This window comes from Oxyura jamaicensis, chromosome 4 (assembly GCF_011077185.1).
Source record: "Oxyura jamaicensis isolate SHBP4307 breed ruddy duck chromosome 4, BPBGC_Ojam_1.0, whole genome shotgun sequence".
Taxonomy (NCBI): domain Eukaryota; kingdom Metazoa; phylum Chordata; class Aves; order Anseriformes; family Anatidae; genus Oxyura; species Oxyura jamaicensis.
In genome coordinates, this window is record NC_048896.1 from 15181041 (window position 1) to 15208764 (window position 27724).

At 42.6% G+C, this 27724-nt stretch overlaps 1 protein-coding gene across 2 annotated transcripts; it reads right to left on the reverse strand.

Moving 5' to 3' along the window:
- Nucleotides 1-1380: 1380 nt before the first annotated feature.
- LOC118165738 (SLAIN motif-containing protein-like) lies at nt 1381-26516 on the reverse strand. 2 transcript variants are annotated; one of them, XM_035323970.1, is made up of 9 exons: nt 26473-26516; nt 24795-25519; nt 14982-15118; nt 12381-12530; nt 7444-7584; nt 5191-5508; nt 4829-4966; nt 4351-4669; nt 1381-2543 (listed from the first exon to the last, which is right to left on the reverse strand). In XM_035323970.1, the coding sequence occupies exons 2-9, from the start codon at nt 25499-25501 to the stop codon at nt 2477-2479; spliced, it is 1977 nt and encodes a 658-aa protein (XP_035179861.1). In that variant the 5' UTR covers nt 25502-25519; nt 26473-26516; the 3' UTR covers nt 1381-2476. The 2 variants fall into 2 exon arrangements, with proteins under 2 accessions (XP_035179861.1, XP_035179862.1); XM_035323971.1 differs by lacking the exon at nt 12381-12530.
- Nucleotides 26517-27724: the final 1208 nt, after the last annotated feature.

The following is a 27724-nucleotide window of genomic DNA, read 5'->3' on the forward strand; positions in this document are numbered from 1 at the left end:
GAAGCAGTTTCAAAAACCTGTTAAGCTTTAGCTACACTATAATCTTAAAGTATTTAACCACTTTTACTTTCTCTAGAAAGCTTTTGTTCTTTATTTTCCATTAAGTACCTGATTAAACAAGTAGCAGCTGTCTCAACTTAAGAGGCTGCAGAGGAATGTAGTGCATGTAAAATGCTGGCATGCTCTTAACTTGGGAATATAAACCACAATAAAGACAAAAGAAAAACTCAATAGAGAAATCTAACTGAAGTGTTGCTAGTCTCTTATTTACATTCCCAATGCACAGAAAGATGAGTCCAATGTAACAAGGTTTCCAGATTTTTCCACCAGACACATGTGTTAGAAAAGAACCTTCTCCACAATGGAAAAGCTTTTACAAGACCGTCCTGTAAACTTTCAAGGCTTTATCAGCAGTAGCAAGAAGCCTGTTTATCTAACAGTAGTCATCTCTGGCCTTCTGACATGTAGAAGGGAGGTGCTTATATTCAGAGAACGAGCAGTTGCCTTAATTCTTTCTCATCTGTCTCTCTTCTGAAATGTAACTGTGCTCATAACAAAAGCCTTCCTTTTTGCCCTTCCACTAAGTGAAATGGGCTTTGAGATTTACAAGGGGATCTCTTTCCACCCCCCCATCCCCACTTTTGCAGCTAGAGGCTGCTCTAAAGTGGAGGAAGAGGGGCTAGTGCAGCTTCAGGAAAACTATTGCATACAGCTGTTTTCTAAAAGGAAAGCACTGATACTCATTGGAATGAGCATGTGGAACATAAGAAACCCTTGCAGTTCTTGTTAATGTACATCTATATCTCTTTCAACAGACAACAACCTTAGTCTCAAAGCGTACCCAACCCAATGCAAAAAGCTGCTATTGTGTAACTGTCCTCTCAGCCCCTTCTGCAAAAAGGTCAGTTAACTCCAGTCCTGCACCAGCATTCTCTTTCTAGGAGCAGTCAGCGGGTGATGCAGGAACATATTCATGAGAGCTAGTCTGAAACTCAATTTGATACAACTCTCTTCCTCATTTTACCTTTCTAAAGCAAACTTGATGCAAAGAGTGATCTCTGCTGTACAGTGTCCTGAATGGCTTCCTATTTGCAAGCAGTTTCTCAGATTTTCTTTTGCTTAAGCCCTTTGTGGATGTTCTCCTTTAAGACATGAGCTGAGTGCTATGAATTGTTTTCCTTTGCTGACACCTACCTCGTTCTTACGAAATCCAAGGAGCTGAAAGGTAAATACCAATACTTGCATCATAAAGCTCTGTCTAGGTAAACAGGTCTCCAGAGGAAGTATCTTGAAAGAGCTGAAGCAGACTTCTGTAGCGCTGGGGCTGTCATGAAAAGCAGCCTCATTCCTAGCACAAAAAACACGCAGTCAGGCTCACTGTGAGTAAGGCAGATCTATTTCAGCACCATAACATTTTATTAAACTACACTATCAAAATCACATTGATGGCAGGGAGAACATTGCTATCAGTGCATATTTTGTGTACTAAGACTGTAGTCGTAGCCTCCAGCACTTGCTGAGGAAAAGGACATTGAAACAGAATCCTTCATAGCCAAAGAGACAGTAGAAAACTCTTCTACAAAAATGAGGGCAGTTAGGGGCTAGTTGAAAGATCAAAGGGAACCACTTCAAGTCAAATCAGTCAGTGGGAGCTATTTTTTTTTAAAAGTTTACTTGGAACTGGTGTTTGTTAACTTCCTCATATGAGATATGAAGATGCTGATAAGCAGCAGTTTTCAAATAGCATCCCCTGTCCCTGCAACTGCCTGTTCACAAACCCACACAAATATTGTGTACTGCTCCTTCACTTGTGAACTGTGATGCACACGCTTGAATACAACAGCTTGAAGTATGCTACAGTTATAAAAACCTGCTTCATTTCCTAGAACAAACAATAAAAATTAGCAGAAATACATTCTATACAGAAGTAAAAAAAAAAAGTTGTTTCAGACAAATATTAGAATACACCAGGTTGAAGTTAAAAAGTCTTACTTCTAACACCTATACAGCTATTTCTAGTCTCCCCAGGCCACTGCCACGTAACACGCCACAGCAGTGGCTCAAAGCTGCTTTCTGGCACAAGCAGGGCAACCGGCAGCCTTTTTAAGCAAGCATCCTCAGGAGCAGTTCATAAGAAGCTTTTTTTGTAACAGGCCTTCCAAAGGGCTGCAAATAGAGGTTGATGTGAAATAAGGCTCTTTTCAGTCTTCGTGCGAAGACTTGCATTTCAGTAATGTTTTGACCGGTGGGAACATGGTAAAGCAGTTTTGTGTTCCACCGCTCAGGACAGGCTCTTGATAGAATAGTGGAAGGCGAGGATAGTTTGCATTCAAGAGGAGAGGAACTATATACATCAGTCCCAATGTGATGGGTCTCTCACGTAGCGGATTGTTTTAAAATAATGTTCTCAAAGCCCAGCCAGCTGGGGTTCTGCTTCACAGAGGTGTTTGGCAGTGCATCGGCATTTTGGGTTGTGTCAGTAACACCCATCCTTCCAGGAGTCGTCCACAGTGTTCTGAGTGGTCTTTGCTGATTGAAGAAATCTGGTTTGAGAGACAAAGAAGTCACTGACAGCTACAAGAAGCAAAGTTCCACGTAATCTGTTGGTGCACGCAGGAATAAATGCACATGTGAGGCTTCAGTTTACACTTGTGCAGCATCTGTCATATGACAGTGTCAGCAGCAGCCTGCCGTAGGTAAACTGCAGTCACACAGGTACCCAGCCTGCCCAGCCCCTGCAACGGGTACAGCAGCAGCTATTTCAGGCAGCTTAAAGCAATTGAGTATGAACAAAGTGTGGTGGTGTTGTTGTTTTAAGTAGCAGATATATTTCAATTTAAGGCTATAAGCAGACATTTAAAAAACAGAGAACAATATTCCTTAGCAGGCTGACATTCAATCAAGTTAATTTCCCATTAAAAGTTTACATTAAGATTGTGCTGCAAACAGCTGTAAAAAAAATAGCTTTGGGCAATTTGGTAGGGGGCTCGCCACACACAAGAATACAGCAGATGGCTGGGGACGATGGGATAAGAAAACATTGCTCAGATGGCATAAAGCAGTCCATGCATGTAGTTGTTAAAGCCATTTTAGAGGTTTTAAGGAGATTGGATATGTTCTAACTACACAGCTGTTGCTTTAGACTATCTGCAAACTTCAGACATCCACTGTCTAAATATTTAAGTATCCAATCACAAAAGCTAAAGAGCTAGAAATAGTTGTAAAACAAATCCAATTGCATCATATTGGGTTAAAATACAACCTCAAAATCAGTTCACTTATGCAACAAGAACAGAAATTACATTTTTTGGATACCATTATGTTTGCTTTTTTATGAAGCTACTTTAATGACATAGGACAAATCGTCAAGTTTGTCTTAAACATATTCCTATTTTCCAAACCCTTCTAAAAACTCATCAGGTTTTGGACAATGCCCACCTAGAGTCCTAGCTAAACACTAAAAAAAATAAATTATTTTACGAGAAGCAGAATTAGAGCACCACAGTCAGTCATCTGGGAAGATTACTACAGCAACAGGAAATAGAGTTTATTACTCTTTTGAAAGATTTTTTTTTCCTTCCCCAGACCAGATGTATGCACCGAATAAAAATGTTCCATAATGTTCCTTTCTTATACAAGTATATCTGAGCCTATGGCTCCACATTTTCCTGGACAACTAGCTTTGTTTAAAATACATAAATAAAAAGAATTTATTTTTTAAACTGGTGGAATACTGAGGCACAGAACATTGTATGACTTGGTCACAGGGCATTTAACCAAGAAGCTGGTGAGTTCTATCTAGCCTATCACTGCACACATACATTCACTGAACTTAATTTTAGTGGTATTTAAAGGAACTGCAACCCTTTGTTTCCTGACTGGCAGCATAAGTACTTAGCTTCCATGAATGTAAAAGCTTTGTGCTACCTTTTCTTTCATGGCTTCCCAACCCTACCTCTAAACATCTGTATTAGAGCAGAGTTTAATTTTCATATTCATGGAGATCCATAGGCAGACACTGTATTAAACAAAATCCATCCAGCTGCCTCTCATGAGAGAGATTAAATGACCAGTTTGAGAATTCCAAAAACAACTTCCCTGTTTTAGCTATGATTTCCTGAAAATACCAGGACAAGACATGCTAAACTATCACCTCCTACAGCTTCACCTGCTGAGACCGTGAGATCTGAGACTCAAGCTGTTTTCAGTAGTAGACATCAGTAGGTCTAACCCAAGTTTATATCCATGGCGCACTTCAGAAGAATTCCACGATGAACATCACTATTAAAAAAGTTTCTAATTTGTGAAATAAAAGGCAGACATTCAGGCCTGTGAGGCTTAACACCTTACCTCTTGGATGGTGGCGTCAGCTTGCTCTTGGGCACTGAAGATCCTCCAACAGACGTGCGTGCTTTAATGGGTGAGTTTTTGGCCACAGTGACCATGTTGCTGCTTCTAGTAGCGGAACTGCTACTGGAAGAGCCTGTGCTAAGCGAAGAAGCCTGCGGCTTTCGAACTCCACTAACAGGATTTGTGTAACTGCAGGCTTTTACCGGCTGCCTGGGCGTTAGCAGAGAGTTTGTGCATGACCCGGCTTTCATCGGTTGTCGCACTGTTAAGGGAGACTGCCCAGCACTGGAGGAGTACCTGAGCTTGCTGGGAGCCAGACCTAGAAATGGAATGACAAAGAAAGAATAAGCCAGTTGGCAACTATTATAAGAACACCTCAGGACACAAGGCGTTTTAAGGGCCTTGGTTTTAGTCAGAGAGGTTTAAACAAACAAACAAAAAATGCACTACAGCAATGTGTGGAAGGCATTGCACTGACTTGCTGATGGTTGCTGAATTCTTGAAAGTCGACTGCTTGGCACCTGCAGGTCCGACTCCAAGCTCCGGCTGCTCCTTACAGACTCTAGAGCTCGAAGGCTCGTCCTGGCTAGGTTGGGCATGCTGTGGCGCATCTCCTCTGAAATCAAGAGCAAATTCACTGTTTGCTGCTTCTGGTAGCAACCAAGAGGTAAAACTGTTTAGACTATTAAAAAAATCTATGTACTTAAAAGTACACAGGTATAGAACTAATTCCTGAAGTTACTATTTCCAGTAAATAACAACACTTTTGAAATGAATGCTTCAAAATATATGCTTTTTTAAAAAAAGTTAACTCGTACCAAGAGCTCACAACTAGCTTACCTTCGCTGTTCGCGTACTTCAGCCGGTCTTGCATCGGACTTTGCACAGATCTCCTTGGGGGACGGATACGGGAAGTAGATGCCCTACTATAATCTGCACTGGAAGAAGGGGACTGGCATCTGGGTGAACTGAGCGGAGATGGTGAGTATCTGTGAGTGCTACGGTATGACAGGGAACAGTCATAATCATCCTCATCCTCAAGGCTGTATGTATCGAACTCCTGGTCGCTGTAGGTTCCTCTTCGCAGGGAGTGAAGGGAGGCGCTGGAACTGCGACGTGATACGGAAGCAGAGCTAGAGGCACAATCCTGACGGAGACCTGGAGGCGGAGGGCAACATAGCTCAAGGTCATCATTGGTTAAAATTAAAATTCTTTACACATAAGCAACACAAACTCAGAAGCAATACTTCCATCAGTAATTTGCTTCACCCGTGAAGGAGACTCAAGCTAATATAACTGTCTTTACTGAAGGCTCTCTCAGCATACTGAATCCCTAAGCTGGAACAGGAGTCACCCATATCAGCAGTGTTTAATTAGAGCAAATAGATAATATTTAAAATGACCTAAATTACTCCTTATTTCACATACATGAGCAGCTGTGCTTGTGGACTATATATTGCCATGCAAGCTCTGTTAGGTGAACTGTGTAAACTAGTCTAAATTACACTATGAATTTTTCAGTGCAGTTAATTATGCACCCACCAGCATTTCAATGTGAAACAAAGATTTGAACTTATGCCTCCAAGTGATAAAAGACCTGCACTTATTGATATCCAAGGTGCACCTGCCTAGTTTACTTATAGGCCCTCACCCAACTTGTGCCTTTATTTAAGATTTCTTGCCTAATAAAATTCAAACAATTTCTTACCAATAACTGATTTAGCAAACTCGTTGATTAGGCTTTTGAAAAACGGGTTAGTCAACATTCTGAAAAACTCTTCTCGCTACATTCCCTCCATCGCAGGGATTAAAAAAATACTGGTAATTCTCTACTCACTTCCCTTCACAATACAAACATGAAAAGGGTACACAATTCTGAGGATGAAGCAATCTTTTCATACCTCACTAGTAACTTTGTGATGTGACAGGATTTCTCTGACATACCTTTATTTTTTTTTTCAAGTGATCACAAAGCATAAGAAAATACTCGAGTTTAAAAAGAAAAGGGCCATCACTTGCTTTATTCACTTTAACAGAACTTGCTGCACTCAAGCATAACAAGACAATAACATGATCTTTTGCTCTTTTTGGTCCCATATTCAAATTACTGTCTCATAACATCTTTTGTATTTATAAAGGTACAGTATTAAAAGGAGGTGTTTATCAAAAGAAAAACAGAGACTTTCATTCTCTGACTAACAGATCCTCCAACTTTGTTCCACCTTGATCTTCAGTTAGGACTTTTACAAATTGCACTGGAGTCAGCAGTAAGTTTTTACCAGGAACTTAATGGGAACTGGCTCACGGCCCTGAAATCCCCACGCTGTGACGCCGACATGCTTTACGCTTGGTTAAATTTGCAGAGCTGTCTCTAAGCACTTTACCAGAGAAAAGCTTAAGTTGTAATTTCAGCTCTTGCAGTGTTAATGCTCTTGAACTCTTGGTTTACTCAACACAGCCATAGAATACAACCTGCATCTTCTGTGAGAAACACAGCTTGTAAAATCTGGGTCACTAGACAGCTTCTAATATGATTTCAGGCTGCAGTTAGGCAACCTTGCTCAGAAAAACAAAACAAAACAAAAAAAAGTTTACAAGCAAAACTGTTTGCTGGGTTATTTGCTCAGCTGGATCAGTTCCCCAAACTGACACACACTGCAGCTCCACAGCTGCTCGTGTTGGCTCAAACAAGGCAACAGCAACCAGTCAAGCAACTCGATGAGCAGCTGCTGTCTGAACTGCCACTGCTACAGAATGGTTACTCATGAAACCTCACCTGTATTTGAGAGACGGTCAGGGTTAGAACATTTTGAAGACTAAAGGGTGTTTACACATTTAACAAGGTTGGGGTTTTGGATAATGCTCTCAAGACTATTCTCTGCTTTAAGAGGTATAATCTCGAGAATGTTACACAACTGCTAAGTTGAAGTGGCAGTTTGGGTCTGTAGACTTTAAAGGAAGCCCTGGCAAAACACAAACGTTACCAATGATCTATTAAAGCCTTTTGTTGTTGGGGGAAGAGAACAGTTGAAATCCACCTACATTTCTCTACAATTCTAAAACTGTATCACACAGAACATCGCTGTCACGTACTTTCTTCCTGAAGGCGTGCCATAACCTGGACATCAGTCAAGTCCTGCAGTTTGTATCCCATAGAGATGGAGTCATCAGATGTGCTCAGCTCACTGTCCACAGATGACTGAGAGCTCAGCGCAGAATGCATGCTCAAGTAACCTTTAGGAGAGAAGAGAAAGAACAGAAAAAACATTCAACATCCACATACAAAGCAAGAAGGAGCAGAAGAATATTTATTCCAGCAATAAAAATCAGTACACTTATGACATTGAGGTATGATTGCTAGAAATAATTCAGAAGTTAGCAGTGACTTGAGAATAAAGTGCTCAGGGTTTTAACCTGCAGTTTTAAGGAGGCAGAGAGTCTGTGTGGGGAGAAAATTGCCACCTTCTGGACAGAAGGTAACAAAGATAATATATATATTTTTAAGTTCAAACTTCCTAATAAGATCAGTATTTATTATTTCTGACTATTTTGAGGAAGGGGCAGCTATTGATTTAGATATTAAGCAGCAGAGCTTAATATGAAGCATCTGCTAAGGTGTTGATGAGCAGGAGGAATAGGAGTAAAAGGATCCAAATGGCTTTCACACTACAATACCTCAAAAATCATTCATGCAATTTGCTTATGTAAAGTACAGTTTATACAGGATTACCTCCTCCTCGTTTTAGAGGTTTATATGCTTCCTTCCTCCCACTGAAAACCAAATTCTCTTATAGGAAAGGATACAGCTTATACATACAGCAGGTCATGGAACCTTTACTATAGCAATAATAAAAGCCAAGCTGGAAGGATCTTTCTGCCAGGGAGCCTTTCATAAATCAGGCATAAGAAAGAAGAACAACCAATTTTTTCTTTAGAATAATAAATATTAATAATCATAATTAGCAAGTGCAGAGCTTCATTTTCTAGTACTTTTTCTGAGGTCAAGCAAGGCAGCGTTTTCCATGGAATACAAGCACTACTACTTGCCACAGAAATAGGAAGACAAGAACAAGTTGTGTAACTCCTGAGTTATATTGGTACTTTTTCTTCAGATGTAGGCAGCTTGCAAATAACTCCGTACACAGAAATATGGTATCACAACAGCTTTTGGGTTTCCTCCAATACTTTTCTTCCTGGCAACTTGCTGTTACTGTAGTAAGGGTAAGCATCACCAGCAGGTAGCCCCTCTCCATCCGTAGGGGGCAGGCAGATGCAGGCAGTGTTACAAGAGTCTTGCTGCCATTCCATCAGCATTAATTTCAGCTTGGCGTAGTATCTTTGAAAGACAGCAGGATGTGAATGGCTATTACACAAGCCTACCTCCATCTTCTCCCATTTTAGAACTTCCATACTGCTTTGTATATATAAAAAAAGTATTACTAGAAAAGATTCTGGAAACACAGGAAGGGATTAATGAATCTCAAGCCTCTACAGAGCAAACGTGCCTGTCCGTGCTGCTTGTTACAAAATACCACAACACGCGCCTAGCATAACTAAGCCTCAAACCTTCCAACCTGTAGAGCTATTTTAGGAGACAGCACCTCATTACCTTTGAAGAAATTCCAAGACAAGGCTGTCTAAATATATATAGTACGAAATGAAAAGAAAAAAAAGCAACAAAACCCACAGAAATACGACCAATCTGATAGAAGATAAAGCTGTAGATATGCAGGAGCCTACAAACACTTGCCATCACTTAAAGCTAGAGTAAGATTAAGGAATACAAATCCTGCTCAGACAGATTCAAGCTCATCACTGACACAAGAAGCAACAAGTAGCAGATAAATCAAGAACAAAACGTCAGCCTCCCATAGCATCTACATGATGTCGTTCACCATCTTCACTTTAGCTCAGTTTTGCTATCTGTTTTCTAGGAAAAAAAAAAAAGAAGTATTGAAAGCAGTGCAGCTACTTGACAAATTCTCAACAATACTACTCCAAGTGACACTTGAAATAAAACATTTTGTCTGTTCTCAGCAAAACATCTACAAATCATTCCTGAGCAACCCTTTCAAACAACAGTTAACTCCTCTTGTGCAAGAAAAAGCAGCAGATTCCCAATGTGATCTCTTCAAGATTTTCTTTTGCACCAGTTGCTAAGCGTAGTAATGGACAACACTGGAAACACACGTTTCAAGTCCAGGTGTAAAACAAGTTTCCCACATGGATACTGAGCAAAGTGCTTTCTACCGATGAACTTCAAGCTCCACATCTGAAAAGGTGTAACGTTTTTCCAGTTTCAAGATGCTTACATATTGCATAGTAGTGTGACTGTGGTGTAAGGGACACGTGCGTGCATTACACAACCACACTCATCCTCCAAACCAAGACACGCCAGTATTAAGACTGAACTTAATTCCAGGGACTGCACCTCTAGGGTGCAGTATAACGAATAAACGACAGGTGCTCTAGAAACATTTCACTGATTAAAAGAGGAAGGCTGGAGTGCTCTGATGCAAGCAACAGCTAATGACAGAAGGCAAAGTACTACATGACACTTCAAACCAGGGAAAAGGACAACCGACTTATCTTGTATCAGTTGATGGACACGATGATCTTCCAAATATCAACATACTCCCCTTTCTGGCTCTCCAGAAGAGGTTTAAAGACATTCTGAGGCCAAGAATAACAGGGACTTCTTTCTCACTGACTGAATGCGTGTCAGTTTAGTTCTCCTGTGACACCTGGGCTTCAGTGTCTCAAAGGAAATGGCAAGGATGTAAAAATGTAAGCCTTACCTATGCTTAGAACAGTCCATACAGTCTGTCAACTAGTTGAAGTTTAGACCTTGATATTATTTTGAAACTCTTTGCAGCAACAAAAGCACAGAAAGCCGTCTCCATAGAAGAGGAGACTGGATGGGACAGAATAAATCAGGAACAATTTTTAGACCATAAGAAATGTCCATCAATTGCCTTTTTCAAGGTATTCATTAGTTGACAAAACAACATTAGTAATAAAATGAGAGAGAAACTACAGAAGGTTAAGAAGAAGTTTCTTCTGCCACACTCTGATAGTCCACCAGAACAGCTTCAGAGGGAAAGAAGGAGAAATACATTAATAATGAATCATTTTAAAATGCAGTATACACTCTGTATGCAGTCAAACTGCTCAGAAGAAACTCAGATGAGTTTGTGTGTCTTTGTAATGGTCTGAATTTGCTGGCCTTCTCTAAGTGTATTTAGACGTTGATACTTGATTGTTATTTGTGGACAGGGAAAAAGAAGTTATTGAACAAAATATACATCAGGATTATGTAATTTATTTTTTTCTTTCCTGTTGTGACTATCACCTTCCAGTTTAATACAGCTTTTTAAAAACAAATTTCCTGCATTAGTTGCCTGTATCTCCTTGTATTTCAAATTACTGCTCTATTTAGAAACAGTCAAGAAGGAAAGAAAAAAGCCAGAAACCATTTACATTCCATCATCAGTAAAATCGGTAGTGGCTCAGCATCACAAGATGAACTGATTATGGTTTTCATTTCAGAAGCTTGGCAATAGGGATTCTGTAAGAGCTTTAAGTTACTGTTGCACACTTTTCACTCGAACTTTTAGGGAAGTTCTGTTTTTCTGAGAAATAAAAACAGATCCAGATCAATCAAGTTGAAAATGAACTTTGAACTCTGTCAGCACTTACACAAGGTATGTGTTTTCGACAACTGAAATTAAAGGGGAAGGAAAGGGAAGAGCCACGGAACAGGTGCATAATAACCCTACAGGAAAATGGCCTGTTCTATGCTCTCTCTATTTTGTGGTTCTCTTGACAGCTTCAGATTTGCAAAGTGGATGAAGAATTTTAGAAGTTGCACAGACACTTCAGTTTTAAACAGTAACTGTTTCTATATGAAAATGATGAGATCATAAATCTAGATTTAAACCCTGATGCTAACCATCTTCATATTAAAAAACAAGATAACCTATTACAGATAAAAAGTTGATTTAAAGCATTTTTCCCTGAAGAATTCAACTCTCAAAAATAATCAGGTGTACATGAGTCCTTTTGTTTACAAAACAGAGCCAAGGATTCGTTTCTATTTACAGCAGAAAATCAGCAGATCTCCTGCAGCTGTGAAAACATCCATATGCAAGGTGTTTGTTGTTGTTTTTAACAGGTTCTTTTAACATCAACTTTCAAGCCAGAAGCTGTTAAACATGCTTTATGTTTTTAAACATGCAAATTAGGATATAGCATTCGCCACAAGTAAATAAATCAATAAAACAACCAAGGAAGACTCTTGATAAGGAGGCAAACCATTCTACTTGGAAACTGAGCATAAAATGCACCATGGATCAACAATGCTACTGAAAGAGCCTGCATGGATTCTTAAGGCTTCAGCTTAAAAGCAGAGTCAGACCTGAGGCCACAGCATTTAGAAGCTTCATTATTATAATTCATTAATATAGGCTTCTAACAGGAATTTTGTACAAGTTGCTCTAAGTTACAAAATCTTACTCCAAACACAATTAAGTCTGATGGAAAGCTTCTGCTATTTGTGTTTAGTTTTTCATTCAGTTTACAGACGTGTCCTGGACATGATGCATTTTCTCTTAAAGCACAAGGCTTCTTTTTGACTATGTTGATCAATGTTTTCAAAAGAAACTTCGCAAGCTCACGCCAAAAAAAGCAGAAACCAACTAACTTTATGCAGTTAATAGCTACACATAACAACATTATTCAAGACAAAAGCATTCCCCCCCAGCTGTTTTCTATTTTAAATCTATTATAATTAGTACAGTTTAAAAGATATTAAAAGTTATCAAAACAAAACCAACAAAAACTACAAGACATTTAGAATGCAAGGAGGTTTTCTCCCCACAATAGATGAAACCTGGATAAGAGAGCAAATTAAAAGGAGAAAACCCCACAGGTGAACTTACAGCTCTTGACAGCTTTTCCCTGTGTCCTTTAATAATACTCCTTGCATTTTAAACACCACAGGGTTGCACTGCTCTACTGACATGCCGTACCTGAGCTGCCACAGGTTAGTAGTGCTTTGTTAGTCGATTTGAGATGCCCGGGAGAGTTTAGTGCATTGCTAGAGGAGCATGTCTCTGTATTCAAATTATGGGCGCTTGGTGATGCCAGTGGACTGCAATACAGGTTTTTCCATCTACTGGCTAGAAGGAAAAATACAGAAAAGCCACAAAGGTTATCAAATAGTTTTTTTTTTTTTTTTTTTTTTTTTTTTAAAAAAAAAGCATAAATTAAAGAAAGGCATTGGGTCAAACAAAATTAAATGTTGTAAAGGATGAACTTCAAATGAGACATCCTGATGGCGTCAATTACAAGATACAGGAGGCAAAACAGCACCTGTTCCCTTGGCTCACTCTCCCCTTTAACTTGTTTTTGTCACTTCTAAAGAATTCCAAGAATAACTTCTGACAAACTCCGCTTTGAAGAAGTTGTATATTCCTGAAAGTTTCAATGCTGGTCTTCAAAGATGACTGTTTCCGTAAATATCTGTCACTTTTATACTCTGTCTTCATTTTAAAGAGCTCCATTGAACTTTATGTTTAAATGTGTATCATTTTGAATTCTTAATGACAGAATCAAACCAGCATCAAAACTATAAAAGCTATGACTTTAAATTAAAAGGAGAGCAAATAACTATGAAAAACAGCTTTTCTGAAATAATTTTTCAACACAGACTTGCATGCAAGTTAGTGAAACGGTCAAAAAGAAGCCAGGTAGCAAAACTCAGTGCATCCATGCTTCCTGAATTTGGAAATAAGCAGCTACAACATTAACACAATGACTCACTCTGTGATCTGCATATATTCAAGGGGCTGCTGAATTACCCAGCCCTGAAATCCAGAGAACAGTAGCTGAGGAAGTGAGTGAGATGTCACTATATAAACACAGTTGTTGGTCACCCACCTCCCCCCCCAGAACACACAAATATTAAGTATTGTAATTAAAAAGAAGACTACAAATAAAAGCTTGATACATTTCAGTTCGAAAGCAAAGAGTTAATGAAATCAATCTTCATTTAAATTGTTAAGCACAGGTGGTTTATAGAAGTAAATGAAGTTTGTTCTCAAACTACATTCAGTTATCTTAAATCAGGAATTTCAAGGCTAAACTCAAAGCGAGCCTGGTTGTGAGCAGCGTCAAAACACTGTTAGGATATAAACTTGAGAAGCCAGCAGCCTCTGACTTCGTATCACTGAGTTAGGACTACTGCTCAACCTGAAATCAAAACGATTGTGTTCACACAGAAGACAAAGCTGACACCCAGGCAGACAACTAATTCTGTACCAAACTGGGGGTTGTATTTTCGGCAGTTAACATCAAAATGTTAAAATGTTAATTAATAAAATGTTAATGGACTCCCAAGTGTTACTTCTGTCAGAAACTTCAATTTTTAAAGCATGCAGCTAACCATTGCTTTGTGTTTAGGTGCTCATGAGTCACACCAGACAGATGGGGCTGCAGCATGTCCCGCTCTACAATGCTTTTCAGTGAAGAGTTGTTAGAAGGAAACAATAAAACTAGATATCCCTCCAGCTGCAGGGAAAATCACAGCTGCCTGTAAAGAAAGCTATATGATATAGCTTTCACAACATAGAAACAGATTATTTATTCACTTCAAATCCCTCAGTGTCTTGGCTATGAGCAGTTCAGCTCAGGACTTGCACATTTTAAACACAAACCAGGAGCGCATTTGAAAAGACAAACCATCCACCAGATGGTTTCCAGGTGATGGACTATGGATATGTAGAAATAAAACAACAGCCTCGGTTCTGTAATGAATTAAACTATGCATCCGTTCTCAGAGCTTTTACATCAGTGAATGATTAATACGGGATTGATCCTTCTGTGCTTTGAAAAAGGAAAATAAAAACATCTCCCTGCCCTGTAGCAAAACTAGTTTCCCAACTCACACCGTTTCTGCAAGTTACAGGTTTTAACATTTAATTATCAGAAGCTCTTAGTGTCAGACAATCACTTTACTCAGGTAATAAACATAAGATACAGTAAAAATAATAATCATTAGAAAGAGTCAACATCGCTAGAACTTTTTACTTGAAAAAAGATGTAGCAATAGATTTATATAACCAATTCCCCCCCCCAAAAACACATTTTTCATATATATTTTTACATTAAAGATTTAAGTATTAAAAAAAAATCAAGAGTCTGAAAACACTGATATAAATTGTAGTGTTTTTAGGCTCTGCACACATTAAAAGAACAAAAAACACGGTGGTCAATTTGGCATTAAATTTGTAGTGTCTGTACTTGCATCTTCAAAAGATACATGGAGGCAAAACAGCAGGGTTCATCCTTCAGTCTCTTACTTGCAATCAGCACAGTTTTCTTAACGTTTACAGAACAATCTCTTACCTTGGTCGCTGGGGTAAACCAAAAGCAGGGAGGTTTTCATACAGTGACAAACACTGCTGTACAAATACGCAGTAAGAACACAACATCTGAAGGTGCTGTCTCTGCAGATACTCTCCAGTACAGTAACTGAAAACTTCACGTCTCTTCATTACTCCTCGATAACATAAAGCATGCAAGCGGAAATAAAAAGGCAGTTGAAGAAGCAAAGCCTGTAGTTTACATACCTTGATCCAGCCTGTTTATCAGAGTTCGGCAGGCTGCTTCGGTCTCAGGGCTGGGGTTGTCCAACACCTGGCGGCACCATTTTAAAGGCGAGCCCGTTTTCTGGTCTGCAGCAGATTTTTTCGGGGACACATACAGCCTTTGTAAGGATTGAAAAGGGACAGCAGAAATGCCCATTAACTCATGCGTGCCAGCACAGAAGCAGCATTTACTGAAGTATACCTAGCAGTAAGCAACAGAAACGTTACCCAACTTACAAACAAGGGAAAAAAAATGCAAACTGTGACTCAGAAACCAAATGTACTACCATGACAGTTAAATTCACTTAAAAGACAGCTTCACTGAGAAATACACGGCCTCTGCAAAGCAAGCTTCAAGCTTCAGGCCTGACATGCTGCAGTACTGCTGGAACTTTTAAGCTGTTGAGCACCGATTTCCATTTGGCACACTTGCCATCACCTATCGCTCCTTCCTCTCCCTCCATCCCTCCCCTCCAAAAAACACCCCATGACAAAGATGGCAAGGGTGACACGGTGATTCTAATTTAATCTTCATCTTCTTTGGGAAATTTTTAAATGTTTGGTTGGTTTTTGGTCTGTTAAAAAACCCTACAGGTCTGGGTGTTAAAGCTGTATTACACAAATGTCTAACACTTGTCTCCTGTCTCGTAACAGCCGCTCGCAGGCACTGCAGGAATAGTAGAGTAGCCACAGATTGACAGGATAAGCAATTTAATTAAACACTTTAGCAATCTTCCAACAATTAGGGAGTATTAACTGTACGTTACCTTTCCTTTTTAAAATTGTTGTGTTAATTAAGTTCTAACAACGCCCAAGTTTCTGACAGTTTTAATACACTCAGCATCATTCTGCAGGACTAGACTTATGTATAAACAGTTTAATCAGCTTAGAGCCTTGGATTGTTTACAACTGATCATGCGTAAAGCAGCATCTTAACTATTCCACAAGTAGACAAAAGAAAGGTCAAAGGGTATATTTCCTGCATATAGGAATACATACCTTGCTTCGATATTAGAGTTCCACCTAAACTGTCTTAATCTGCACATGCTGAAATATTTATTGTGCTATGAATGCATTGCTACAGACAGGTATTTAATAGAGCATTCTCCTGGAGTCATCCAAAGCATCATACAAAGGGTTCACAGGGAGGGAAGCACGTTCTGAGGTGACGAACTTTAGGACCTCCATCTGTGGAATTGATGGAAGGGTCTGAGAGGTGACACCTCGGAGCTCAGTAAGAAGCAGAGAGCTGACTGCTGAAAGCAGCAACTTTTCTGATCCTGTTAACAAGGCTGTAAGGTTCTCAACCAAAGGCTCAAACTACTGAATTTGGATTGAAGCATACCAAAAGATGTAGGAATCTCCCAACTCTCTGAAATCTTTGAGGTGCTGAATACCTTTCAGGAAGAGAGATGGTTTGAGACTAAAGTTTTGGGGTTGAACATACAAGAAACCGTTTGAGAAGGTTAGCTGTTCTTTGCAGACACAAAGTCTGTGGCTCCCAAGTCCACCTGTCTCAGCAGGGCCTGCTCAGCGCCCCTCTTCTAGCAGAAACAATGCACGCTGTGGCAGCGAGACACATCAAGTCTTTCTGCTCTGATTACTCCTCACACAGACATCTCATACTCAATTCAAAAAATACCCCTTCCCCCAACAAAACTAACATGAGTCATCTGGTATTTTAGTAATTATCCCACTAATTTCTAAACAAACCCTCATGTTTGAGCTATATAAACGTTCTGTTGAACTCTCGGTTTTCAGGTGTCCTACCCATGAAAGCGATGACTGGCCTAAAGAAAACAGAGAGCTGTGATAATTAAAATACCGTACCAACATCAAAACATCCATTGAAGCTACGGCCCTGCCCCTATCCTGTACCCAGACTCAGACAATAGAACAGCAGATCGCCCCAGAAGCTGGCCTTGCACAGAAAGCTCTCCAGGACTCCCACACCTTTGCTATTTGGGGCTACCAGACTGAGCATCTCCATACAGATTTTTTTTTCTTATCTCCTTTTGGATCCTCATCTCTCTTCTTTTAGCACCCCGGCAGCCAACTGACGCACTGGGACACCTCTATTCGCTGGCTGTGAAGCTGTCACCTCCTGTTGACTCCTGATATTGCCCAGTTCTTGGGGAAGGGGATGCCAGTGGAAGGCAACTATTCTCCATTGTCTCTTGACATGCCACTCACAACTTTACTGATTTTAATAATATTCTTGCCCCTGGCCAGACCCTCTTTTTGGGAGCAGAGAGTCTGTCTACATAGCCGTGTCTCACGCAGAGGCTTTTTGATAGAAAGCTTTACATAAAACCACACGCAAATAAAAAAAATCCAAAAGCTAATTTGCTATGGGGAAAGTGCTGAGAAAAGGGAAGGCAATATTCCCAAACATACAATATTATCTCTTATAAAAGACTCCAAAAGCAAGCCTTGCTGTTTCTGCATGGGCAAACGAGCATTACAACCACTCAGCCTGAATAAAACAGAGAAAGCGAAGCGCTCGCTGTCCCTAGGTTTGTTTTACAGTTCAGACCAAAAAAGCAGCAATAAAACCATCAAAAAAAAAGAAAAAAAAAAAAAAAGAGGCCAACAGCCTCCTTAGGGCAGGTCACGCTGTTCTTTGCTTATTTTAGGTTTAGGGAGAAAATCTTGCTCTACTTCAGGAAGTACTTGTTCTACTCAGCTCCCTCTAATCATGTTTCTACCCAGGACCGCACCAGCAGAAAATTACGATGCTCGTTTGATTGCTGGAGCTGCTTCCCCGCGAGGCAGAGCAACCTGCTCTGCGGTCTGCCAGAGGGCTCATTTTTTCAGCTGACAGGTCTATTGGCAAGAGACGGCCTCGCTTACGATTTAACTAAACTCAATTAAGTAAAGACAACTCAATTTTTCAGAGCGCTGCCAGGCAATTTCTAGAAAGATAACGCCTTCGGAGGAATTCCACCTTGATTTCACGAAGCCTGTGCTGCCATTTTCCTTTGTAGCAGCTTTGGGCAAGGGTTCAATGCTCCCCAAGCTAACTCGTGACAACGCGCTCTCACGGCTTATTCTCCCACAGCTCTGCACACCACCAGCCGACAAACTAAACCCACCAGCCCCACAACCAGAAGCGAGGATTTTTCTGGACAATGTTCAGAGCTGAAAGTCTGTCCTTGCTACTGCCTCCCCAGAGTGCCATCCTCTATCGCCCCGGTAGCACAAGGGCCACAGCAAGCGAGGGAAGCTAAGGCAGTGCCACATTTGTAGCCCAACTCAAACTAGGTTTTGTCTGAAAGAGGTTGTTGTGACAAAGTTCACTCTGCTCTGTTTCCAAATACGCAGGGTTTTGTTTCTGGTAGTTTCACCCTGTGAGCATGTTTGATTTGTCAGGATAACTTAATCCAGTAATCACTGGAAAAAATGTACTCAGGCATGCCATTCAGCGTGCACAAGGCTGCCAGTTTCTAAGTCTTTGGGGTTTAGCCAAAGTCTTTGGGGTTTAGCAAATACCTGCTTCCTGAATAAGCTTTACCTTGCACTCTGTTCCTACAGCTCAGCAGTTTTTGGTAGCAAGCACGTTCTGTTTAAAACAGCAAGAAGTTATGCTTTGAATATTTTCTTTTGTCAAACCACAAATGAAAATTAACCAGTTGTTTAAATAGCTCCAAGGCCTCATACAGAGTTCAGGAAGTAGACGCTTGGGCAGGTATCTACTCTCAGTTTGATATATTGGGGATTTGCTGTGTCATTCATTAAATATGAATAAGATTTTCTACAGCTTCTGTGAGGAAAACCTCACACCATGCATCCTTAGTTTCTCCTTACTCTGTACGCATTTTGCTTTCCCTGTCAAGTATTTTGTGAAATGCACCTCTGGTAAGAGGCAAGGGGGTTTGGCTGGGCAGCGAGCACAACATGAGGTTTTTCTTCCCTTAAGAATAATGGAAGAAAAAGTATTTCAAAAATAAATCTGTGGCATTCTTTGCAGTTTATTCCAATGCACTAACAGCAAAACACCCTCTAGTGATTTTGAAGTGTTACAGGATACACAAGAGCCAGTAGCCACTATTGTTTGTTTTAGAAAATACCTCCTTAGAGAAAACAAACAAACAAAAAGAATCTAGACGACACTATGACAACTTTCTTAAATTGAACTCTTCACTAAAAAAAAGCTTCTTTACAATTTAGTAACGCATCAGATCAATTGTAAGAGCAAAAGCAGTGACTGAAAATTTAAGGTCGTAATCTTGCAGAATATTTACACAAGGCAACCTGTAGCTCATACGATGAGAACTTTCTGCAGCCCCATTTCTCTAATTAATACACTTGTAAGTTAAATTGAAAATACAATGAACCCCGGTTGTTATGACACAAGCTTGGTTTATTACACATCACCTACAGGCACTCAGCACCAGTAGCTGGAGCGGTACCCAAAGTGCCATACATTATGCTGATTTGGGAAGCTTTGAGTTACACACCGACACAAGGAGACGGAAACCTGGGGTAGCTAAACGTGTTTAGGACAATTTAGAAGGTACACTTCCACAGCGCTAAGAAGGCAGCTAAGTTCTTCTATAAAGCAAGCATTTCAAACACACCATGCACTCATTTGCCTTTCCTTTACATATCAGCCTTCAGAGAGGGTGGATTTTCAGATTTATTACTGTGCTGCTGCAGTTCCCAGTCTCAAATCTAACACCGCTGTTGAACAGAAATATCAGTAACGGAGTGTTGTGGAAAGCAAGAGCAGAAACAAAAGAATACATATATATACGCAGTCCATGAAATGACAGACGAAAGAAATAAGGAGAAAATCCCCATGGAAAACACTCCTCAAACACAAGCAGTAGAGCATTACCTAAAAGAGCAGTTTGAGCTTTCATTTCCAAGAAACAGAAACCAGAGAAAGGAAAAAACGAGTGTGCAGCAGATCCCAGAGGCAGCACCACTTTATGTCTCTCTAGTGACTAATCCTGCTGAACAAACCACCAAGAATTGAGGCACTAAGTCGGAGGAGCTTCCAACACCGCATTAACTTAACCTCCTGACACGGCCACCCGTCTGTAAGAGCTAGGGGCACCTATGGGTCCCATCGGGGAGCTGGGCAGCACCGCTCCTGCTGCAGCCCCCCCGAGGCCCAGCAGACAGCCCCCTGCCCACCCCTCATTTCAGAGGGAACCCTCAGCGAGCATCTCCTGTGCTTCTGGACAAACCCCGGCATTTCAGGCTTCCCCCATCAAAAGCAACTGAAACCAGAAGGCTGCATTTTGCACGCAAGCGTCCGACAAGCCGGTAGGCTCTCCTTCCTGCTAACTCCACTCGGGCACTGGCAACTACCAGCACTGAAGGCTGCTGATGGCAACATTGCCTTAGAGCTGCACAGAAGGGTTTTGAAGGAGCTCCTCTGCCCAAGCATTGCACACAGCGGGTCAGACGTTGCCCCAGACATCGGAACGGCTTCCTACAGCTAACACAAAGGGCTGCTAAAACAAGCTGGAACATGGGGAAATGGTTTTGGTAAGTCATCAGTACACTAATGCCACAGAGCTAGCTGATACAGTGTTAAAAACACCTCCAGCAGCTTTTCATAAGCTAACCTGTCTGAAAAACTAACACCGTGCAAGTTACTGTCGCTGATCATGTCCTTGTTGGCAATGGGAGATCCCTGGAGAACCACTGCAAGGCCTCTGAAACAAAGCGAGTCCAGAGAGGGAAGGCAGTTAGAGCTCTTCCCCAGCTTAGAGGGGGAAGATGTCACGTTTCCAGGATGCAGTTTTGGTGTAAGACCTGAATTCTGTGCAGAACCCCTCGCTGGGTGGGACTTCTCCAGAAGCTTCATTCCCATCTGTCACGGCACAAGTTAACAGCGAAGATACCCTGCAGTGTATTGAATTAAACACCATAAAACTTGAGCCAGAGCTAACGCTGAAAACACACGCTCCAAGGAAGCTCCTAAATAGCAATTTATTTGTAGGAACCAGGCATATGGATGGCTCAAAGATTATTTCAAGGGGTCCCTCCTTGCTGTGTGGGGATCCTGGGTTCAAACAGGAGACAACACGGCACAAAGGTGATGGTGGCACAGCCTGCGTTCAGTGGGAAGACATGATTTTGGGGATAGAAACCCTGCAAGACATGGATGAAACAGCCACACAAGGATTCACCTGAGTGGCACAGGGATTCATTCTTCTCTTCACCCCACAGAATTTAAAAATAACAGGATATAAGGCTGAGTAGATTTGTACATTCATGTAGACACCCATTTTACAGCTTCTTCAAAAAAGAACAATTTTAAAGAAACTAAAGATTTTGTTGAATTTGCATGATTGTTAGGTTTGAGTTGATTGTTAGGTTTAAGGCAGAAAAGCACACCTAGAAGTCTACCTGCAGCCCCAGGTTAACCTGCTGGCAGTTTAGCTTCAGCCCCAGGGATGCAAAACTTTTAGCTTAAAGATGACCTCAAACAACAGCAGTATCACTACTGGGGAGACATGTCCAAAGGCCTCTTCTTTCCTTCCAAGGGAAAAAGGGAAGCTGTTCAAGGCAATGCGTGGATGGAGGAGCTGGTACTCATCCCAGTAACAGAAAAACAGGCGTTAGGGGGGATGGAGATAAAAATCGTCTCATCTGGTTAACAAGGAGAACGAGCAAAGCCCAGCTTCTCCAATACTTGACCATTTTTCTCTCTCTCTTTCATGCAATGCCACAGCAACAGGAACGCTTTGTGTTGCAGAGGTGGGTGGAATTTGAATCATTTCATCTTAATTCCAAACCCAAATCCTCTCGCCTAAGTCTTACCAGGAAAGATAACTGACAATTTGCAAGGCACCAAACAAGCAGCAGCGGTCTGCATAACGAAATGCTGAATACAAATCACCACGTGAAGCACATCAAACTAAGCTCACAGAAAACTGTAACTTAATTCTTCCACGCAGGGAGCTTGCAGGAATGACAAACGAGGCAGGACGACTGCAAATGTATCCCGTCGGCTCCCTTCTGCCTTTCTACAACCAGCTCAGGAGCTGATGTGCACAGAAGCGTGCCACAAGGGACTGAGCTGGAATCTAATATGGGGCAGAGACCACTGAAGCCTACGCCAAGCATCTTGCTGAGTTGGACAGTGTGGAAAGCTGACTTGCCCTCAATTGGGTCTCGAGGATATTTACAATGTTGAACAGCTACTTGAGAAAGCGACCTAAGGAAGCAAGTCAAGGGACAGACACCAAAGAAGCGCAGAGTACCGTTACCGCCTGTGACGCCGTACCTCATGTTTCACGGGAGCTCATTCGTCGCACCCTTGTTTTTAAGAGCAGCACACGAGACACCAGGTCTTGCTGGAACCGAGGGAAGCTGCACTGTTAGCACAGAAACACCCGCTGTCTGAACCAAGGAACAGTATTCTCAGTGGTGCAGGAACCCAGACTCTACTTGTGCATGCAGAGACCTGTGGCAATTCCTCTGCACTCCATCGTGCTTCCCCCTTGGCACTCTGCATGCTGCTAGCTCAGGTGGCAAAAATCCACACAGGAGATTTTGCTGGAGGTTTCAAACCCTTCAAATCACGAGGGCACCAACACAAGGCCACCCTCCAGTTTGGGCGTATTCTTAAAATTGAAGACGTGACACGAGGATATAAGAACTACAGCCTCTCGCTTTAAATGCTATTTTTTTCCCCATTCCATATTTGAAACTGTTTCATGTTTCAGAAAACTGCAACATAAGCTCTCGGTATTCTTTATGGTATGGAGCATCATCCCACCTACCAGAAGGTATTGAGGAGGTCGGGGCCGGTAGCAGCCTGTCAGCTCGGCACTGAGAGGGGAACACAAGCCGCAGGGCGCTTCTCAGAGACCACCAAAAATCATAAGTGGCAAAGATGTGCTTACAAGATTATCTTCAATATTTCCTACTGCTTTTTTCCCCATACATATGGTATTAAAAAAGACTGCAACTATGACAATATAGTAAGCTATTTGCTTTGACTAATGCGCTGCTTGACATATTTAGTTATTACTTCTGTCCAGGCAGTCCAAAATCCCCCCCCAGTCAGCAAAGCCACCTTATTAAAGTTGATCCTAAATCCGTATAGCATTAGAAGCTTTTCTTCTTTTTTTTTAAAAAAGAAAAACAAAAACAACAACTTCCACATAACCACTGTTATCTGGCTATTGCTGATAGGAACCTGAGAATATCTGCACAGACAGCATACGAGATGTTCTTGCAAAGTGAATTTCGGATACTTGGCACTAAGCACGGGCATGCACTATTAATTCTACATCCATTATTAGTTCCTCATTTTCAGTACTTGGTAAAGAAGAACGACGTTATTAGCCACCAACTCAAGGCGAGATTAATAAACTCAGCCTCTGAGTGCAAAATCTCTCTTGGCTTCATTTCACAGTATTCATTGCCCGTATAAATCTCCAGCTGTGTCTGGTTTCTTTATCAAGACAACCCAGTTTGAAGAATGTCTCATGTTGTAGGCTATATAAGCATATATGAAAGACTGGAAATAAGGAAGATTACCAGCTTGTTAAATATTCGAGCTTGTCAAATACATCCCCTTCCCCCACCCCTTTTTTTTTAATAAATCCGTTCAAAATGCTTTGTAGGTATGCTAGATTTTCAGTGATCAAGTTAGAAGCAGTATTCGGGTGTCCAAACGAGGCTTGCATCATGACTGTCAGTAGCAGTTACAAACAAATGAGGAGTCACATGTACCAGCTGAAGCCGGGAAAAGGCGTTCAGGAGAACTTTCTGACTGCCCAGGGAAAATTAAAGAAAACAACAACAAAAAACCAGCACATGATAAATCAATTTTGAAGAGCACTTCTAACTTTATGAATTCATTTCCAAAGCTAACTAATGCTGAAAAGCAGTCTTCCCTCATTTTGCCATCAGAAAAATGCTTTCCCTGTTTTTTAAATAATTTAAAAAAAATAGATTTGAGCTGACATCACTAAGTTACTGAGCTCCATGCCATTTACAAACAGAAGTTTACCCTCGCTTGCAACAGCTAATGGATTTTTAGATTTTATGGCTTGTTTTGTATTTAGTAGCCATTCTGGAATGCTATCTTCACTGCCAGATTAATCTCCAGCTAAATAAGTTTGGAACACAATTTGTAGATCCCTGAGGCTATCCTACAAAGTCTTAATTTTAAGAACTCTGGATAAAATCGCCAGTCCCAGTTATTGCATGAGCTGGAATTAGCCTCAAACTTTAACTAGTTTTGGAAGGCCAAGGGAAATTAATCTGCTGATTTATACAGCCAGCTGTAAACGAGGCTGCTGGTGGAGTCCTACAAAGTAAGGTCAGTTAAGGATGACATCATTGATCTGTTTCAGATCATGTCGCTAAACAAAAGAAAACGGTTAACTGCAAAGAAACCATATTCAGGAAATAGATTCTTTGGAAATATTAGTGAAAGCCACAAATTCCAGATGCTCTAGGACCTCAGACTGTGTTTTGCTAAATACTTATTTTAAATACAACATTTGACGCTTATGTACAAAGATTAAAAATCCATTCTTCTGCGTGTGTTAATGAACTAACAAGGAAAGGAGGATTTCTACGCGTGCTCCAGCAGCTTCAGCAAGTAAGGAGAAGGACAAGCCTTACAGTTTATCTCCTTCAGGGACAAAAAAGCTCTGGCACAGTGTTCTTAAAAATAACAGCAATCAATAACGTCAGGCACTTTCTTCCTGCTAAAAATCAAAGCATTTCATATCCTTAAAAAATATGTTTAAACACAGAAACTTGGAACTGCAGCAGTGCGAGTTCTACGCATGAGCAAAGTTTCAAGATACATACCAGCTATCTTCCTCTTCATTGCAGTTCTCGAGTTCTAACACTTTCACTTCATCCAGAGCTGTGTTATTCAAAAGACTTTCTACATCTCCGCAGTTTTCGTTTGGATTTTGTTCGTGTATTTTAACTGAGGAATCAATACCTGCAACGACCAAGTTTCCCATAAGCTCTGTGCCATTACTCCCATCCACACGTGAAGAACGCCTAACGTTATCATCAGTCTTCATTTCCGCCTCGTACGTGTTGGAAGACAATTCCTCAGTGGCACTGTTACAACTATATTGCATTTGGGCATCTTTGTCTTTTTTTAAGCAATTGTTCTCTCCCTCCTCCTTCCTGATTTTGCTTAACTTGTTGTGCAGATCTGCCATTATTTGCAACTCCTGCTTCTCGGTTATAGCATTGATGCTGTTATTTATTTCCATCCCATTGAGACCAGAGTCATGGTTATCCACGCTGGTGTGGATCTCGCTCTGCGTGGTCCCGAGCAAGCTCCTGCGGCTCCTCGTTCTTAGGTGCTGATTCTGGATCTCCAGCCTCCGCACCAGCTCCTGCAGCTTCCGCACCTCCTCCAGCTCCGGGCCAACCTCCTCGGATGCCGGCTCCGTGTCGGGGCCCATGGCAGAATTCTCCGTTGAGTCTCGCCCTAAGCCAGGCTCCAGAGCATGATCCTGCTGTATGAGCGGGGCGCTCCCAGGAACTACCATCATCCAAAACGTTCGGCTTCACTGCAAGACACGACAAATGTACGGGAGCTCTGTAAAGACACACGATATTCTAAACAAAAAACTTAAACCACCAAAAACGTCGACTTTCGTAAACATATGCTAATGGTACTGGGGTACGAGGTGACTGAATTCAATCAAAATTTAGTGAAAAAGAACAAATGCATCAGTATAAAGACTTTCAACGCAAAAAAACCTACTCTTTTAAACACCTGGGTATGCAATGTTTATGCTACAAATCAGGCCGTATAAAAGGAGCCTACTTTAATCATGCACAATAGTTTAGTTCCCATCTGGTAACAACCAAAACACACGAGGAAAAAATACTGATTGAGCAAAGTCAGGAAACATAATTAACGAGGTACTGACGTCAGACAATGATAGCATTAAGAAAATGGTAAAAACATCCTTTGTTTGCTACCAGGTTTATCCTGCAAAACACGCACAAAAACACTTGTTTCTGTATCAACTTGTATCAAGGTCTGACTAGGCATCAATGCCTACAGACAGGAACTACAGTTACTGGGGTACGTGAAAATAAGCATAACTCGTGTCTTTGCTGGTGTATCTTCCTGTCGTCATTGAAGACACAGAAGCAAGATGTGAATGCAGGCAAAAACAAGGCAAAGAGAATAGAGGGAAACAAATCCCACCGCAGACGACATATTCCAGTAAGCCTTACAGAAGGCAGCCATCTCTTTGCCTTCCTCACCCGGAGCACTACAATTCGTCGGGTGGCTGCGGGGGCCGAGGAGCGTGCAGGGACCCGCGGCTCAGGCAGCTTCAGCCTGCAGCCGCGTCCCAGCCTCCGGGAAGCCATAAAGCGGCCCGTTTAACCGTAACGGGATGCTTCAGAGCGCTGCGTTCAGCGGTATCGGGCTGCTTGGGGTGCACGCTGGCAGCACGCACCCCACAGCCACGCCAACGCCGGCCCTTCCCCTGCGCTAGCCGTTTACCTCAGCGTTCAGTTTATTTTCCGAACCGAGTCTTCATCGAAAAGCCCCCCCGAGAGGAGATTAATGCTACGTGGAGCAAGTAAGCCGGTCACCCCTAAAAATAAATAAATAAATAAATCCTATTTCGCAGAAGGATGGCAGAGGAGGGGGCCGCAGGGCACGGAAGCTGAAGGGCACGGCCACCTGGAAGCTGAAGGGCTCTGCTGCAGGTGCTGCGGCTGCATTTACGCCGGGATTTGGGCGGCTGGAGCCTGCCTGTTCTTTCTTCCTCCTTCCTCCGCCGCCTGCCAAGGGTTGGTGCCGGTGCCCCCGGCCGGCGGCAGGGCGATCACCACACGTTACACCGAGCGCACAAAGCGCACCGGGATCAAACCCCGACCGGCTCCTGCTTGGGTACCCGCAGCAGAGCGGCCCCGGGGAGCACGCCGCTGGCCCTTTTCTCCCCATTTCTGACAGAAATCCTGTCAGTTCTTTATTTCCTACGTGCCACGCCAAGGGGTAGGGCGGCGGCGTGGCTCCAGCAGGACCAGCCGCGGGGCTGAGCGCACAGCACAGCCCACACGCCGCCGGCGGGCACCCAGCGCTCCCTCACCCATCCCCGGACGAGACCTCCCGGCCACAAGGGGCTCCCCGGGGGACCCCGAGCGGCTGGGGGGGAGCCCCACGAAGCAGCCGGGCAGGGGGAGCCCAGCCCCGTGAGGGCGGCGGGGCGCGGCCGAGCCGGGCCCTCAGCCCCGACCCCCCCCCATTTTCCCGCCCTTTTACCTCAGGCGGTGCCCGCGGGGAGGCTCCGCTCCGCTTTAGTCCGGTCCGGTCCGGTCCGGTCCGCCCCGTCCCGCTCCGGTCCGCCCCGATCCGGTCCGGTCCCGCCGCCTTTCCGCGGCGACCGTTGGTCGGAGCCCCGCGGGCCGGGCGGGAGGGGAGGGGGCCGCGCGCGCATTCGGGCCGCGGCCACGCCCCCTTCCCTCGCGCCGTGCGCGCGCCCGCTGCCTTCCCGCCCTCTGCGCGTGCGTGGGGCTGCGGGGGGCGCGCGCGCGGCCCCGGCCCCCCTCAGGTTGCCGCGGTCCCCACGGGGGCGGGGGGGGGGAGGCCCCCTGGGGGGGGGGGGGGGGGCGGCGTTTGCGGACAAATAAAACGCTTTCGGATTCGTGTCTTCAACTCGTTTCACTTCATTTTTGTGCAGGAGGGTAGATGGGAGAGGGGTGGTTGGCGATTCTTCAAGGCACGTCCTATAAGCGTTATTATTTTTAGA